This window comes from Rhinopithecus roxellana, chromosome 3 (assembly GCF_007565055.1).
Source record: "Rhinopithecus roxellana isolate Shanxi Qingling chromosome 3, ASM756505v1, whole genome shotgun sequence".
NCBI lineage: Eukaryota > Metazoa > Chordata > Mammalia > Primates > Cercopithecidae > Rhinopithecus > Rhinopithecus roxellana.
This window is the reverse complement of record NC_044551.1, coordinates 146,312,959-146,327,978: the sequence shown is the minus strand read 5'-3', so window position 1 is coordinate 146,327,978 and position 15,020 is coordinate 146,312,959. Positions and strand designations below refer to the sequence as shown.

Below are 15,020 nucleotides of genomic sequence, written 5' to 3'. Positions count from 1 at the left end.
ATCTTAGTCATGGCAAACTTTCCAGAATAAAAGGGCCCAAGCTAGAGAGGCTATCCTCACAGGCATCAGCTGCTGAGGGCTTCCACTCATTTGCCTCTGAAACAACAGAGAAAGAGACCGTCTCTCATTCACAGGGTAGCCCAAGGCCTTCTGAGGAGACAGCGAGTCTCCTCTAAGTCATTTCTCTCTGCTTTGCAGCAGTGGAGCTACTAAGGGCGAGATGAGCAGGTTGAGAGGCCTCTGAAGCCTGCTGGGCACAATGCTCTGTGATAAGTTTCAGCTCCACTCGAGCTTATCATCCACCAGCAATCAACTTCATGGCTGCTGCTCAGAGGCACTAGATGCTGCGCTGCTCACTGCCCTCGTGTCTCTGGGACCTCCACACATAAAGCCATCTCTTTCCATTACACTATGGCGCTTGTAGGGAGGAGCCCACGATTAGGGCCCAAAATGAGACCATTTGAGTCAAATTTCTAATTGTCTTTCAAATTTTATTATTGGCTGTAGACTTCCAATCATAGTCACGTCAGTCATGTTATTTACTGGTATAAAATCCCTAAGCACCAACAAACTATCGTGGCTTCATTTGCTGTCTGATCACTCACCTTAGTTTGGGTATTCTGTGAAATTGAATTCTACTGCAAACTATGCAATGCTTGTTATAAGTCATATGGACTTAGTTGCAATTATGACAGATTTTTGTTTCTAAAATTAAAAAAATCATAATCTCTGGAAGAGTGCTACTCTTTAGATCTCAAATTCCAGAATTTTTGAAGTTTTCGTTAGGCTAAAACTCAGGGACAGCTGACATGAAGACTTTGGTGACATCTGAGTGGAGTCAGAATAAGCAGACAAGGAAACGAACCATTTGTTCTAACCTTTTTTGCTTTGTTCTTGGTGCTTGAGCATAAGATGGCAACTTGTAAACAACAAAACACCACCACATTTCGTATTACTTTTGTTTGCATGCCTGCTGCTTTTACTTCACAGATTCAGTGAGGACATTGTGCACATTTGTCAAATCTGCCTGACCTGTTTCGTGCACTGAAAGCAGGACGGATCCCATATTTTGACTTCAATACCATGTGAACCTTTGTTCTTTAAATGAGCAATGAGACAGAGCATGCAGTTGACTATATATGTGGAATTTTCTCTTTGACAGACTTCATCATCTTAAGGGCAAACACTTAACTAAAAAAGAGTATCCTTGCTGTTTAACAACTGTGTTGTTATAAAATGAAGCCAGTGTGTTCTCTTTGTCTCTAAAGCTAAAATATCCCCACCAATCCTTGTCACTTTCCCCCTTCCCACTCCCGCCTCCTCAACAAGCCCTCAGAATAACAGGCAGAGACAGGGCCTGGGCACATGATAAGTGATCGATACGTATTTATTTAGGGAGCGAATGAAGTCTGAAATTTAGTTCAGGCTAAGTATGCTTAGTGAGACAATAATTTTGTTACTAATCATAATTAATGTTCATTTAAAACACTTCTTCAGTCATCGATTCCAGTAAGATAAGCAATACATCTACCTCAAAATAATATTCTAGATGTTAGTCAGAAATTACATTCTCAATCATAGGACATGGTTTTCCATTAATTACTGAAGCCTAATTAGTTGTCAGTGGACATGGGGCTCAATGTCATTGATCCAGTCTGAGTGTATCTAAGGACAGTCCTCTCCTGAGGGCCTGGTTGGGTGATCAGTTCTAAAATAACAACCAATATGATTTGAGGAATTTGCACTGACCTTTTCTGGACACGGGCACTAAACAGCAGTTACACAAGCAGGTCCAGAGTGCTTCCCTTGCCCCTGCCTTCTGAGGAGCACAACGTGAGTTTTGTCCTTTTAGACATGGAGTCGGGGCGGGGTGGTTATTCTTTACAAATGTTTTGCTTTTAAGAAGTTTGAAATTAGTTTGTTTTCTGGGTCAAGAACACTTTTTCTTTTTTCTAGTTCTCCATGTTATTCTCTAAGACAGGTATTAGGAAGTGAAAGAAGTCAGCAAAAGTAGAAATAACCTGGAAAAAAATTCATCTGTGGAACAGTGACCACTCTTTGATTCTGGTGCTTTTGTGGTATATTCATTAATAACAACAACAAAAAAAACAACACAAACCAAGACAAAAAACTCTGCCCTTCTGAGAATGAACATGAAGGCTATTGTAGTATTATATTCATTGACACTTATATCTCCTGGGAGCAGGACTCTTGCTCTCCAGCACCCAAGTTAGGAACTTTCGTTAGCGAGGAATCTAACTTGTAACTCTAAGGACTCTCCAAATGGAAGTTTAAAGAAAGAGCCCTGCTTGCTTTTTTTTTTTTTCTTAATTCATGCTCTAGGCTATGATATCAAACAGATTAAAGAGAATGGGAAAGAAGCACAAAACTATTCTAGCTTGTTGGCAGATTCAGAGAGCTCCATCTTCAAATCCAGCAAGTCCATTTGTATTAAGTGGTGAGGCTGTTACAGTGTACTTGCCAAGCCCACTGCCAATTAGACACCACTATCAGCATTTTTCTTTTAAGTTAAATAGGCAGTTTAGGAATAGCAACTTTGAGGATTTTTTTTTTTTTCAATGAGAATTCTCTTTTCTTGCCAAGACCGAGTTTGCTTTAAAAGATTTGGTCTTCTAGCTGGGCATGGTGGCTCACGCCTGTAATCCCAGCACTTTGGGAGGCTGAGGCGGGTGGATCATGAGGTCATGAGATCGAGACCATCCTGGCTAACATGGTGAAACTCTGTCACTACTAAAAATACAAAAAATTAGCCGGGCATGGTGGCAGGCGCCTGTAGTCCCAGCTACTCGGGAGGCTGAGGCAGGAGAATGGCGTGAACCCGGGAGGCGGAGCTTGCAGTGAGCTGAGATCATGCTGCTGCACTCCAGCCTGGTCGACAGAGCGAGACTCCGTCTCAAAAAAAAAAAAAAAAAAAAGATTTCGTTTTCCTTAAAGATCTTCAGTTTCTATTAACTTTGATGGCTTCAGCATGATGATCATGTACAAAATCATCGTAGACTGGTTTAATATCATCTTAATCCAAAAGTGCCCTCTGGCCAAAAATTGATAAAGAAAATGCTATATTCTTGGCGATTCACTAACCACAATAGTAGTCTGTTTTCTGAATTTTTTTAAGTGTCTGGTTCTGTTCCAAAGAGCGTTCTGGAAAGCACATAATAGAAATTATTTGATAAAGTAATCTTAGTGGACAATGGCCATTTTGTAGGATCTGGCTTGCTAATCCAGTGGTCATAAAAGGGGAAGAAAATAAGTTATTTGTTGTTAATAAAAGATGTTCATTCACTACCAAATTGAAATAGGAATCATTTAGCACGTGGCATTATATTTAAAATTATTATTTTCCTCTTGTATTTAGATCTTTCTCTGGAATCAAAGGACTCCAGCTGAAAGTTAACCTCCAACCCAATGATAACTACTTTTTCTACGTGCGAGCCATCAATGCATTTGGGACAAGTGAACAGAGTGAAGCTGCTCTCATCTCCACCAGAGGTACTTTCTCCTTTGCACACAGTGAGCTATTTCCAAGCGATTCCTTCCTTTCTACCCCTCAGAGAAGATGTCCTAGAGGGCAACTTTATAAACTCCCAACCTACTGTCAGTGGTAGGTTTTTGTCATGAGGACCCAAGGTTGGTCAAAGGTCAAGATATTTCTTTTGTTTTTCTGCTTTACAGGTTCTCAACCTTGGCTACCTATTAGCAATCAGCCAGGGTGCTTAAAAAATACTGTTTCCCTGCCTCCACTCCTCCACTCCACTCCTGAAGATCCTGATTTAATTGATCTGGAGATGGGCTTAAACATTTATGTTTTTAGAAATCTCTCTAGATGATTTTTTTTTTTTTTTTTTTTTGAGACAGTCTCAATCTGTCACCCAGGCTGGAGTGAAGTGGCATGATCTTGGCTCACTGCAACCTCTGTCTTCTGAGTTAAGTGATTCTCATGCCTCAGCCTCTCGAGTAACTGGGATTTGGCATGTCCACCATGCCTGGCTAATTTTTGTATTGTTTTAGTAGAGATGGGTTTTTGCCATGTTGGCCAGGCTAGTCTCAAACTCGTGACCTCAGGTGATCCGCCCGCCTCAGCCTCCTGAAGTGCTGGGATTACAGGTGTGAGCCACCACGCCTGGCCTCTCCAGATGATTTTTATTGGACTCACAATGTGTTATAATTTGTGGGTATGGTGTGTGTATATGTGTGGTAGATTGGGGATATTCTTTGAACTCTGTGAACAAGTTACCAGCCTTGTTCTGTTTATTCTTGATGCCTGACACATAGTTTGTGATAGTTAATGTTTGTTGAACGAATGACCAACAGAGTAATTCAAGGAAGTAATGAAACTATTCAGTGACATTTTTGGGAAAATACCTAGATGATGCCAACAAAAAATGTTTGTCTCTTCAATTTTTGTGAAAGGAAGTGAGGAATGGAAAGAGGATCATTTTCTTATCTCATCCTAGACCCAGAGCTGGCACAAGGTTGAGTGGGCACAACAAGCGATCTGCTTACCCAGCAACATCTTGTGCTTGTGCCTTGTTTGTGACATAGTCAGGGCCAGCCTGATGTTTACGAAGAGAAGATGCGAGGGCTGCCCTTCCAGCAGTGTTCTCCCCGCAGTCCCCACATGGTGCCTGTTCTTCCATTGTTAGTTTCTCCTTTAGGTTATACCGGTGCATCCCCTAATTTTTTTTTCTCGAGATGGGGTGTTGCTCTGTCACCCAGGCTGGAGTGCAATGGCACGATGTTGGCTCACTGCAGTCTCTGCCTCTTGGGTTCAAGCTATTCTCCGGCTTCAGACCCCTGAGTAGCTGGGATTACAGGTGCGCACCACCATGTCCGGCTAATTTTTTGTATTTTTAGTAGAGACAAGGTTTCACCATGTTGACCAGGCTGGTCTCGAACTCCTGACCTTGTGATCTGCCTGCCTTGGCCTCCCAAAGTGCTGGGATTGCAGGCGTGAACCATCTCACCAGCCTGCATCCCCAAATTTTAATATGCACACAGATTTCCTGATGATCTTGTTAAAATACAGATTTGAAGTCAGGAGGGCTGCGGTGGGGTCTGAGAGTCTGAAATTTTAACTAGTTTCCAGGTGATGTAGATGCTGCTGGTGCAAGGAGCACACTGCACAGCGGGTGAGCACTGATAGAGGGTACCCCTCTATTAGTGGTGTAGAGGTGAGGACGCACCTGCGGCACCAGCTAGAGGTAACCAGCCACCAGCATCCACAAAGGCCTTATCATGAGTGAAATTTTCAGCTGTGGATCTGAAGACACTGCGTGGGGGATTTTGATGTCAGGGGAAAGAGAGTCTAGGGTCTGAAATGTGGGGCTTAGCTTAGGAACAGCACTGGTCCTCATGGCAATTTTTTTTTTTTTTTTTTTTTTTTTTTTTTGAGACGGAGTCTGGCTCTGTCACCCAGGCTGGAGTGCAGTGGCCGGATCTCAGCTCACTGCAAGCTCTGCCTCCCAGGTTCACGCCATTCTCCTGCCTCAGCCTCCTGAGCAGCTGGGACTACAGGCGCCCGCCACCTCGCCCCGCTAGTTTTTTTTTGTATTTTCTTTTTTTTAGTAGAGACGGGGGTTTCACCGTGTTCGCCAGGATGGTCTCGATCTCTTGACCTCGTGATCCGCCCGTCTCGGCCTCCCACAGTGCTGGGATTACAGGCTTGAGCCACCGCGCCCGGCCGTCATGGCAATGTTTTAATCCTCTTTTCTCACCTGCAATAGGAACCAGATTTCTCTTGTTGAGAGAAACAGCTCATCCTGCTCTACACATTTCCTCAAGTGGGACAGTGATCAGCTTTGCTGAGAGGAGACGGCTGACAGAGTAAGTAGAAGAAGAAAGCACAAGTGAGCTGATGGCCTGGCAGTAGGATCTTAGTGTGTGTCACCTCAGGATGGCCTCCCCTGAGCATATTCATGGTGCAGTGAACATATCGGGATGTGGTCTCAAATATCAGTGTGTGCACATCCACACTGTTCAGCTGTGGTTCCCTACTGAGTGATAGTTCATCACTTGGAGCAAGTGTCAATATTTTTATTGGAAATATAAGCACAGATGGTTTGATTAAAACATTGGCTATTTAAGGTATGATCTCTGGTTCAATGGGGGGCAAAAGGGTCCAGTAATTCTTTTATTATTTTTCTATAGCAAACCAGATATTTTATCAACCCTCTTGAAAAGGCATAGAAGAGGTTGGGCACAGTGGCTTATGCCTGTAATCCCAGCACTTTGCGAGGCCAAGGTGGGCAGATCATTTGAGGTCAGGAGTTCGAGACCAGCCTGTCCAACATAGTGAAACTCCATCTTTACTAAAAATACAAAAATTAGCCAGATGTGGTGGTGCATGCCTGTAATCTCAGCTACTTGGGAGGCTGAGGCAGGAGAATCACTTGAACCTCGGAGGCGGAGGTTATAGTGAGCTGAGATTGTGCCATTGCACTCCAGTCTGGGAACAAGACTCTGTCTTTAAAAAAAAAAAAAAAAAAAAAAAAGGCATGGAAGAGAAGGACATTTTATTGAGTTCCTAGTTTCTGGGCCACAGAATCTTGCTCCCATAGTAGCTGCTGCAAAAGGAAGCATCAAAGAAAAGAAGAGGCAAAGGTGGAGGACAGGTGGGGGAAACTGCCCTGTGATTTGCCTGCAAGCTCTGGGGGTTATTTTGCAGATCAAAATGGCAGAATGGGAGAAGGTATGTGAAACTCTTGAAAACCATAACACACATGAAACACAGGCTGCTGATGGTGCTGATGCGCCCTGGTGTCGGTGGCGGCTGCCAGGTGCTCCCAAGAAGGCACTGAGCCAGCCAGCAGTGACTTGCACTGTTTCCCTGTCACATTGCTACTTGCCTGTCAAGCTCAGGTGTTACCTGCTCCTGGTTCTGGCCAAGGCGTCTCTGGACCCTGGCACCCTTTGATCTTGTCTGTGGAAAAGAACAGATAACTTGTGGGGTCATTTGTCAGCCACTTCATCATTGTCATCTTCGAGCAGCAGCCCCATCCTGTGCATCTTTGAATCCCTCAAATCTAGCATGGGGCCTGGAACATTGCAGGTGCTAAAAATATACAAATGAGTGAATTCAGGGAAAAAAGATATTTAAGAAATAGATTGAGCTTTTCTGTCTTTTGGATTCCTCAAAAAATCTAAAAGAAAATAAATAGACTGGAGGAGGGTAAGAGTTCACAGATAATAACTGATGATAACTGTAATATGTTTTATAGAATTGTATTTATTATTAACCTGAAAATTAGCTCATAAATATCAGGCAGCTGGGCTTTGCTCCAGAGTGAGGGCTTGTCAGTAGCCACCTCTCTGAAATGAGGTTGTTGAGTAAAGACATGAAAAGTGAAATACATTCCCTTGCATTAATCATTTTCTCATCTGTTAAAGGGGAGAAGGAGAGGTGCTGACTGAATGTTAACGCTGCTTAAATTAAAAATGCTTCCTTGCTGTCTCAGCCATTTCCAAGCAAAATTGAGCAATTCTTGCAAACAAGGTCACCCATCAGCAGTTGAAAGTGCTTTTGGTTCATTTCACTGAGGTGCTTATAAAAATAGCTAAGGTGAGACAAAAGGAAACCTTCAACTAACCTCTTAGGGGCACCTACTACAGTTCAAAGAGGCCAGAATCTTACGGACTGTGTTGACCGCTAATCATACTCGGTTAATTCCACACTTGGCTCTGGCCAGCACTAGCTGTCTTGTCATTTAAGAGCTGCACCTCATTTGGTGGCTGTGTCCAGTAAGGTCAGGAGGCATAGAAGTCATGGTTAAGGTTTTGGAGATTTCTTTTTTGCAAGTTTTGGAAGAAAACTATGCAAATTATGTTTCCTACCTGCTTCCCTTGTATTTATGAAGAGAAGTCGCCTTATAGGCAGAGACTGCAGCATTTCTTTTTGTCCTACCATTATTCTAGTTATTTCCTGATTCCTGGCTCTTTTAAGAGATGCAGCATACAACATGCATGTTGTATGTATGTGACTGGAAATATGTCAAATGCCTGTTGAGAGTTTGGAGAGTTCTGTGGTGATCTGGTTAAGGTTAGGGACACAATGAACAAAGAGTATCTTTAGTTAAATTCCAGCAGTTTCCAAGGGCAGTATCCTGCCTAAACTGTGTGAATTCGTGAATGTTTACACTCATGAAATATAGGCTGGCGATTCCTGTGCTAATCATACTCCGATTGACTTCACCCGCAGAATCCCGTCAGTGCTGGGTGAGGAGCTGCCTTCCTGTGGCCAGCATTACTGGGAAACCACAGTCACAGACTGCCCAGCATATCGACTCGGCATCTGCTCCAGCTCGGCCATGCGGGCAGGTGCCCTGGGACAAGGGGAGACCTCATGGTACATGCACTGCTCTGAGCCACAGAGGTAAGCTGGAGCCCTGCCCCTCCCCTCTTCATCAAAATGTTATGCTTGGGTGTCCAGGCAGGGCTCTCTGAGGGACCTGATAAATAGCACCCACTTCCATGCCCAAGTTCTGAGCCAACTAAGAAAGAAAACAAGAGTCAAGTATATGGAGATGAAACTCTGACTCTGATTACTGAGGAAGCTGATTTTAGAGTGTGTGAATCATACCTGAAGAGGGTTTCTTATCTTAAACCCTATTATGAGGCAGACTTACCCAACCAGAGCCCGGGCCAGGTCAGCTTCCTTGCTCTGCAGGGCAGAGTTGGTGCCTGGAGAAGCAGAGAAGGAGGTGTGTCTCCATGGTAGCAGTAAGAGACAGGGAAGAGGGAGGGGCTGATGGGCTTTGCATCACAGTTTTTCCTTCTAAACTCACCACAGGGTGGAGAGAGACCACAAGGAGTCTCTATGCTAAAAGGAGTCCCTCCACAGAGAAGGAATCAATAGGAGTGAGGAAGAAGTAGATCTCCAACATCTCCCCCAACATTGGTCCATATCAGGGGTTGGCAAACTATAGCCCATAAGCCACATATAACCTGCTGCCTGTCTGTGTAAATAAATTTGCAGAAACACAGTCATGCTCATTTGTTTATGCATTATATTACACTACAATGGTGGAGCTGACAGATGTCTGCCAAATCCTAGGATATTTACATCTGTCCCTTTATAGAAAAAGTTTGCCAATCTCTCTTCTATATTACCTGTATTGTTTGGTTGGTTGATGTGAAAAAGCCATTAGCCTGTGTTAGTCTCAGAGCGATCAGACAGGCATATGTTGATCTGAATATGCTCACAGTATGGTTTAATAGAAAGAACACTGGACTAGGAGCCAGGATTCCAATTTTAGTTCTGGCTCCATCCTCAATTAGCCTCCTATTGACTGTTTGCCATAAGTGGGTTAACCCTTTGAGCATACCTTATATCATCTAGCTCAGCAGGCGACAGTAATGCCTGGCTTGCTACCTTTTGGGGTTGTGAGGATCACATGAAATCAGGTACAGGGAAGAGCTTAGGAACAGTAAAGTATCATACAAATGTGAGGCATTATTTAAATGTAATGCTTTAAAAAGAAGCCTTCAATGCTTGCAAGTTCCCAGAAAAGGCCCACAGATTGGGATTTTGCATATCTCTGGCTGCACATTTCTCCCTGCATCCTGCTTGACAGTTTGATTCTCTGAGATGGTTCATAAGGACACCATCTCCAAGCACTACTTAAAGTCACATTTCATCAAGTCAGAGCAATTCTGATTAATTGATATTCAGTGCTGTGCAATGCTTAAGGACCCAGCCCCTACCCAGAGTTGAAATCACTCAAATTCAGTTTACAGTTAGTAGATTCAGAACTGAAACTGCATATTAATTTCATGAAAATGTCCTTACTCAAATCTTTAAAAAACCCACACCAAGGACTAACCCCCAATAACAAATTCCTGGACTCTAGAAAACAGAATTGTACATTTTGTTGACAAGTTCAACCTACAGCTTTGGCCTTTGGCTCTTTCAGGCTTGGAGTGGGTGCCATAGATTCTGGGAGAAAGAGTGTGTCCCTTTGTGTGGTCTCAGCACAGAGAGACGGGGTCTTGGGGCCCTCATGTCATCCTTCGAGGGCTTCACCTGGGGCACCCTGGCCTCTGGGACTCTGAGAGTGCTCCTGTGGCAGCCCCTCCTGTCTTCTACTTTTTCTGGTTTAATGATTTTAAATCAACCTGTATTACTCTTGATTCTACTCACAGAATCTAGGCTTTCAGATGTCACAATTGGAAAGCAGGCATGAAGATCGTCTCAGGAGAGTCTGCTGGTTTCCTTCCTGTCCATTCCTAAACTTGCCATGCTAGCTCAAGGCTTCTGCACCTCCTCTGCAGTTTCAGCAGCAGCCACCCAGCCTGCACCCTCACTTCTAGTCTCTACCCACTTGCAACTGGGAAATATTTCTAAAACATCATTTTCATCATGTCCCTGCTTTTTCTGCTCAAAAATCTACAAACATCTATAGTGGTGTCAGAACTTGGGTGGGACCACCTGCAGGACACAGTGAAGAGGAGCAGCCAGAAAGAATGTGGCCAGGCTGGGGCAAGGAGCCCTGAGGGGAGTTACCACCAGTGTCCAAAGGGGTCTGCGCTGAGTGTGGGCCAGAGGTGGGACTCAAGGGAGTAAGGGTCCTCAGTCCACCAGGGGGAGGGGAAGCAGTTCCTGGGTCATGCAGGTGTTCAGAGCCAGGCTTCTGGATGATTCCTGTTTGAACAGAGACCAACCAGGTCTCTGTTCAAAGCCAGCCAGGCAGAGAGGCCCCACGCAGGCAGGCTTGGCTTCGGGCCAGAGTTGAGGTTAGTGGAAGAACGGCGTGCTAAGCCAGAAATAGAGACAGAAGCAGGGCTGGTCAGGTTCTGCATCCTGCAGAACTGGTGGAGACAAGGATTCAGGGAATACCTTTCCCCACTTGGCCTCCGGGGTAGGGATTGGCTCAAGGAATGACCAACGCTGGGCCTGCAGGAACCGGGGACCTTCCAAGCAGGGGAGGAGAAATGACTCATTTAGGCATTTAGAACCCTCCAGACCAGCGTTATGCAATAGAACCTTCTACAATAATAGAAAAAATGGTGCCACATGTGGCTATTAAACACTTGAAGTGTGGCTGGTAGGACTGAAAAGCTGAATTTTAAATTTTGTTTAATTTTAAATGTTGTTTAACTTTAAATTTAATGAAAGTGGTTACACATGTCTAGTGGTTACTGTGTTAGACAGGGCAAATCTAGAGCCTGGCCCCTGACTGACTTATCCACGTAACATCCAAAAAGTCATCCCTGTGTCCTGTCCAAACCCAACAGGCCAATGGTGATGTTCTCTGCCACATACGGGCTTCTTCGGCCACCTCACCATCACTGCTGCTGCCCTTACTGTGTGGATTTTTCTCCTTCTTTTTCACCTATTCAAGTCCTGCCTGTCCTATCTGACTGAGTGTGAGCCCATGTGCTCCCAAAGCCTTCTGTAAGAGCCAGCTCACACTGCCAGTCCCCATCATTACTACCTGAAACATTTAGGCTGTTCTGTAGGTTCCAGAATGTCATAGTGTTCTGGCATCTCTCTCATTAGCAAGGCGTTGAAAACGTCCTTTATCAACTCAAAAGTCTCACTTATCTCCCCACCACCATGAATCTCTGCCCTTCCACTTGAGCTTCTTTCTGCAATGAAGTTGCCAACTTGCCATCCCCTAAATACTTACACTTGAGCTTCTGGGCCTTAAGACAGATGTTGCAAGTCTTAAAGATCCTCAGCTCTCCCTGCCAGACCCGTCACTTACCCAGATTCTTAGGTCCAAACTGCCCTGGTGTTGCTGTGCTCCCACCCCTACAGCCTACACATCCATAGACCTTTCCTTCATCTCTCTTCTTCCATCTCTCATTCCATTCTTTCCCCTACTTTCAGGGCCCCATTCTCAGTTTCAAAGACTACTAGGAGAAAACCCCAAACTTTCTGGTCAGCACTTTCTCCTTTCCAGCCTGGCCTTGAACCTTTCCTTTCACAACCAAAACAGGTTCATTAAATGTGTCTAGTAAACACTTGACGATCTGTGCCCTGAGAGGTATTCCCAGCTCTGGTCTGAGTTTCAAGTGTGGGCAATTTTTCCTTCCTGCCCCATACAGTATGGGATCCCAGAGGGCAAGGACAGTACTTCATGCCCTTCACATCCCCCAGAGCGCCTAGTAAAGTGCTGGATACACAGATATGTGCAAGGAATCATTGTTGAGTTGAATTTGTCTGAATTAGAGAGAGGAATCAAAGGCAACCCCTCTGGTGGCAAGGCTGCAGAAAACCTTGAGAAAATGAAAAGGAAAGTTGGTTTGGGGAAGGGGGAGTGGAAACAAAGGATGAAGTTGGCAAATAATGAAATATTTCTTAAACTTCATAAAGGCCGTTATGTAAGTTACCTATAAATTTTTAAAACTGTAAAATTAATACATTGTATGGAAGGCAAGCCTGTAGTACTTTTAAAAATACATGGCAGCCTCAAAGGAGTTTTATTCAAAAGAATGACATGCCATGAATGCGGTAGTTAAAACATGTGGGCAACTGGGAGAGAATTAGAATGTGGAGAAAAATCACAAGGGAGGCATGTTGGCTATTCTGGGACTGCCTCCTGATGTAGAAGGAGCAAAATTATTAAACATGCTCATCTGTTGGGATGAGCTCTGCATTTTAGCATCTAGAAGAAATCTAGAGAAAGTATTTGGGACAGCATTATTGCAAGTCCTTATTGTGAAGTGGAGTTAATAACTGAAGAATTGGTTATTCCCAAGTGACTTTCCTTATCAAGGTCTTTGAGAGTTCCAGAGTTTTACGTTTCCCATTCTCTTTCATTTCAGATACACATTTTTCTACAGTGGTATCGTGAGTGATGTTCACGTGACTGAGCGTCCAGCCAGAGTGGGCATCCTGCTGGACTACAGCAACCAGAGACTTATCTTCATCAACGCGGAGAGCGGCCAGTTGCTCTTCCTCATCAGGCACAGGTTTAATGAGGGTGTCCACCCTGCCTTTGCCCTGGAGAAACCTGGAAAATGTACTTTGCACCTGGGGATAGAACCCCCGGATTCTGTAAGGCACAAGTGATCCTTGGCTTTCAGGATTTACAAGAGCAGTGATTTAAATTTGGGGGTGGGGGGTCTGCTGTTCATTCCTTTGGGTGCTATACATTATTCAAAAAGTCTCCCACACATTTGCACTAATGATGGCTGCACGCGTAGCAATCAGCATGTGAGCAAAATCAACAAGAAAACCTTGACTTTACAGAGCAGTGTGTGAGTAAACAGAATGAAAACAACAACCTTCACTCTTTAGTTTATATAAGTTTGAGTTCTTTCCTAAATTAAAAGGTCTGCACTTGAGTTGGGAACCAAAAAAGAGAAATGGACTTCCATCTGTTTTACCGGTAAAGGAAATTCTCTGATGGATAGGTCAGAGTGAAGGAAGGTTGTGCTGGTAAGACATCTCCTCTGACAAAGAGACATGGACGCTTTCCACAAAATGTCACCTCGCTGCACTAAAGGATGATAATCCTAATTATTAGAGAAAGTGTTTTAGCTGATTTAAATTCATAATGAACTCTTTTGTAATAATGTATACTGTAGAACATGAGTCTCTCCTCCCTAAAATTTTAAATGTAGAAAAGTGCTATATATTAGAAATTTCCATTTGTTAAATAAATGGTTAGAGTCTATAAAACCAGTCGTGTTATGTGAACTTACTCCATGTAATTTACTGGTCTGGCATCTCTGGAGCAGGACAAACTGCAGAGTAAAACTCATCACACGTCAGTACGGTGCACTACTACTGGTTTTCCTGTGAGAATTTTACACACACAAACACTTTAAAATCTAATCACTCTCAGACCATAGTTACAGTCAATTAACAGAAGCTGGGAATCTATTTTTACTAAAATTAAGTGGTCATTTAAAGATATTATACTGAATCCCTGAAAATCTTTCTAAAATATGTGTGCAAAGTGGATAAATCTAGAATGTATGTCGAGATGATTGTGCTTGTCTTCTATAATGTAAATGTGTTGATCATACTTGCAGTTTTTAAAAAACACTTTACAACTTGAATTCAGATGTTTTCTTTCTTTTTTCTTTTCTTTTGAGATGGAGCCTCACCCTGTCACCCAGGCTGGAGTACAGCGGCATGATTTTGCCTCACTGCAATCTCCGCCTCCTAGGTTCAAGCGATTCTCGTGCCTCAGCCTCCTGAGTAGCTGGGACTACAGGCATGTGCCACTACAACTGGCTTTTATATTTTCTTTTTTAGTAGAGATGGGGTTTTGCCATGTTGGCCAGGATGGTCTTGAACTCCTGACCTCAGTTGGTCTGCCCGCCTCGGCCTCCCAAAATGCTGGGATTACAGGCGTAAGCCACCGTACCTGGCCCAGATGTTTTCTTGAGTTGAGAAAAAATATCCTCCTTTCTGAGTATATTCTAAAATCTCTTGTTTAATAGCTAGAAAATCCAAACTGGATCTGTAACTGCCATACTAGAGCCCTTGGAGGCCATCACCGCCCAGATTGCAATTCCAGCAGTTGCTGGCAAGATGGAGTCTTGGTGAAACTGGAGAAATAACTTGCTGCTTTGCGGAGAATGTTAGCTTCACTTTTTCAATCCTTGAAAATGTTATCCTCAGGTTCTGACTGCTCAGCCACCCATGGTCATTATTACTGGCTGCTTTTTTGTTTTGGTTTGGTTTTTTGTTTGTTTGTTTGTTTTTGGTGTGAATGTGTAACCACATGAATTTTAGAATTTGTCTCAGTTTGGGTTCCTCCAAAAGTAGACCAACTTCAAGACTCAGTGCCTGTTGTTTACCTAGGAGGTGATTCCAGGAAGAACATTTGAGGAAGTGGATAAAGTCACTAAAGGACACGTGTTATGAGTGGGTTGTTACCACTGTGGGCAGCTGGGCTCTCCCGTGCTGGAGGACCCTCTGGAAACCACACAGAATGTGCCAGAAGCTGGCACTGAATTCCTGTCCATCCCCTCTTGTTGAAGATGGACTGCAGTCATTCCCATCCCCCACCTTTCCAAGCTGCATTTCCTGGTCCTGAGAAAGC

General features: G+C 43.8%; 1 protein-coding gene across 1 annotated transcript in view; it reads left to right on the top strand.

Annotated features, from left to right (window-relative positions):
- Nucleotides 1-13,647, top strand: part of CMYA5 (cardiomyopathy associated 5) — a 105,413-nt gene extending 91,766 nt beyond the window's left edge. Inside the window, exons 10-13 of the mRNA XM_010386005.2 lie at nt 3,377-3,510; nt 5,745-5,844; nt 8,216-8,389; nt 12,787-13,647. Coding sequence (XP_010384307.2) covers nt 3,377-3,510; nt 5,745-5,844; nt 8,216-8,389; nt 12,787-13,033 — 655 coding nt within the window. The 3' untranslated portion in view covers nt 13,034-13,647. The remainder of the gene's footprint in view (nt 1-3,376; nt 3,511-5,744; nt 5,845-8,215; nt 8,390-12,786) is intronic.
- The last annotated feature ends 1,373 nt before the right edge of the window (nt 13,648-15,020 follow it).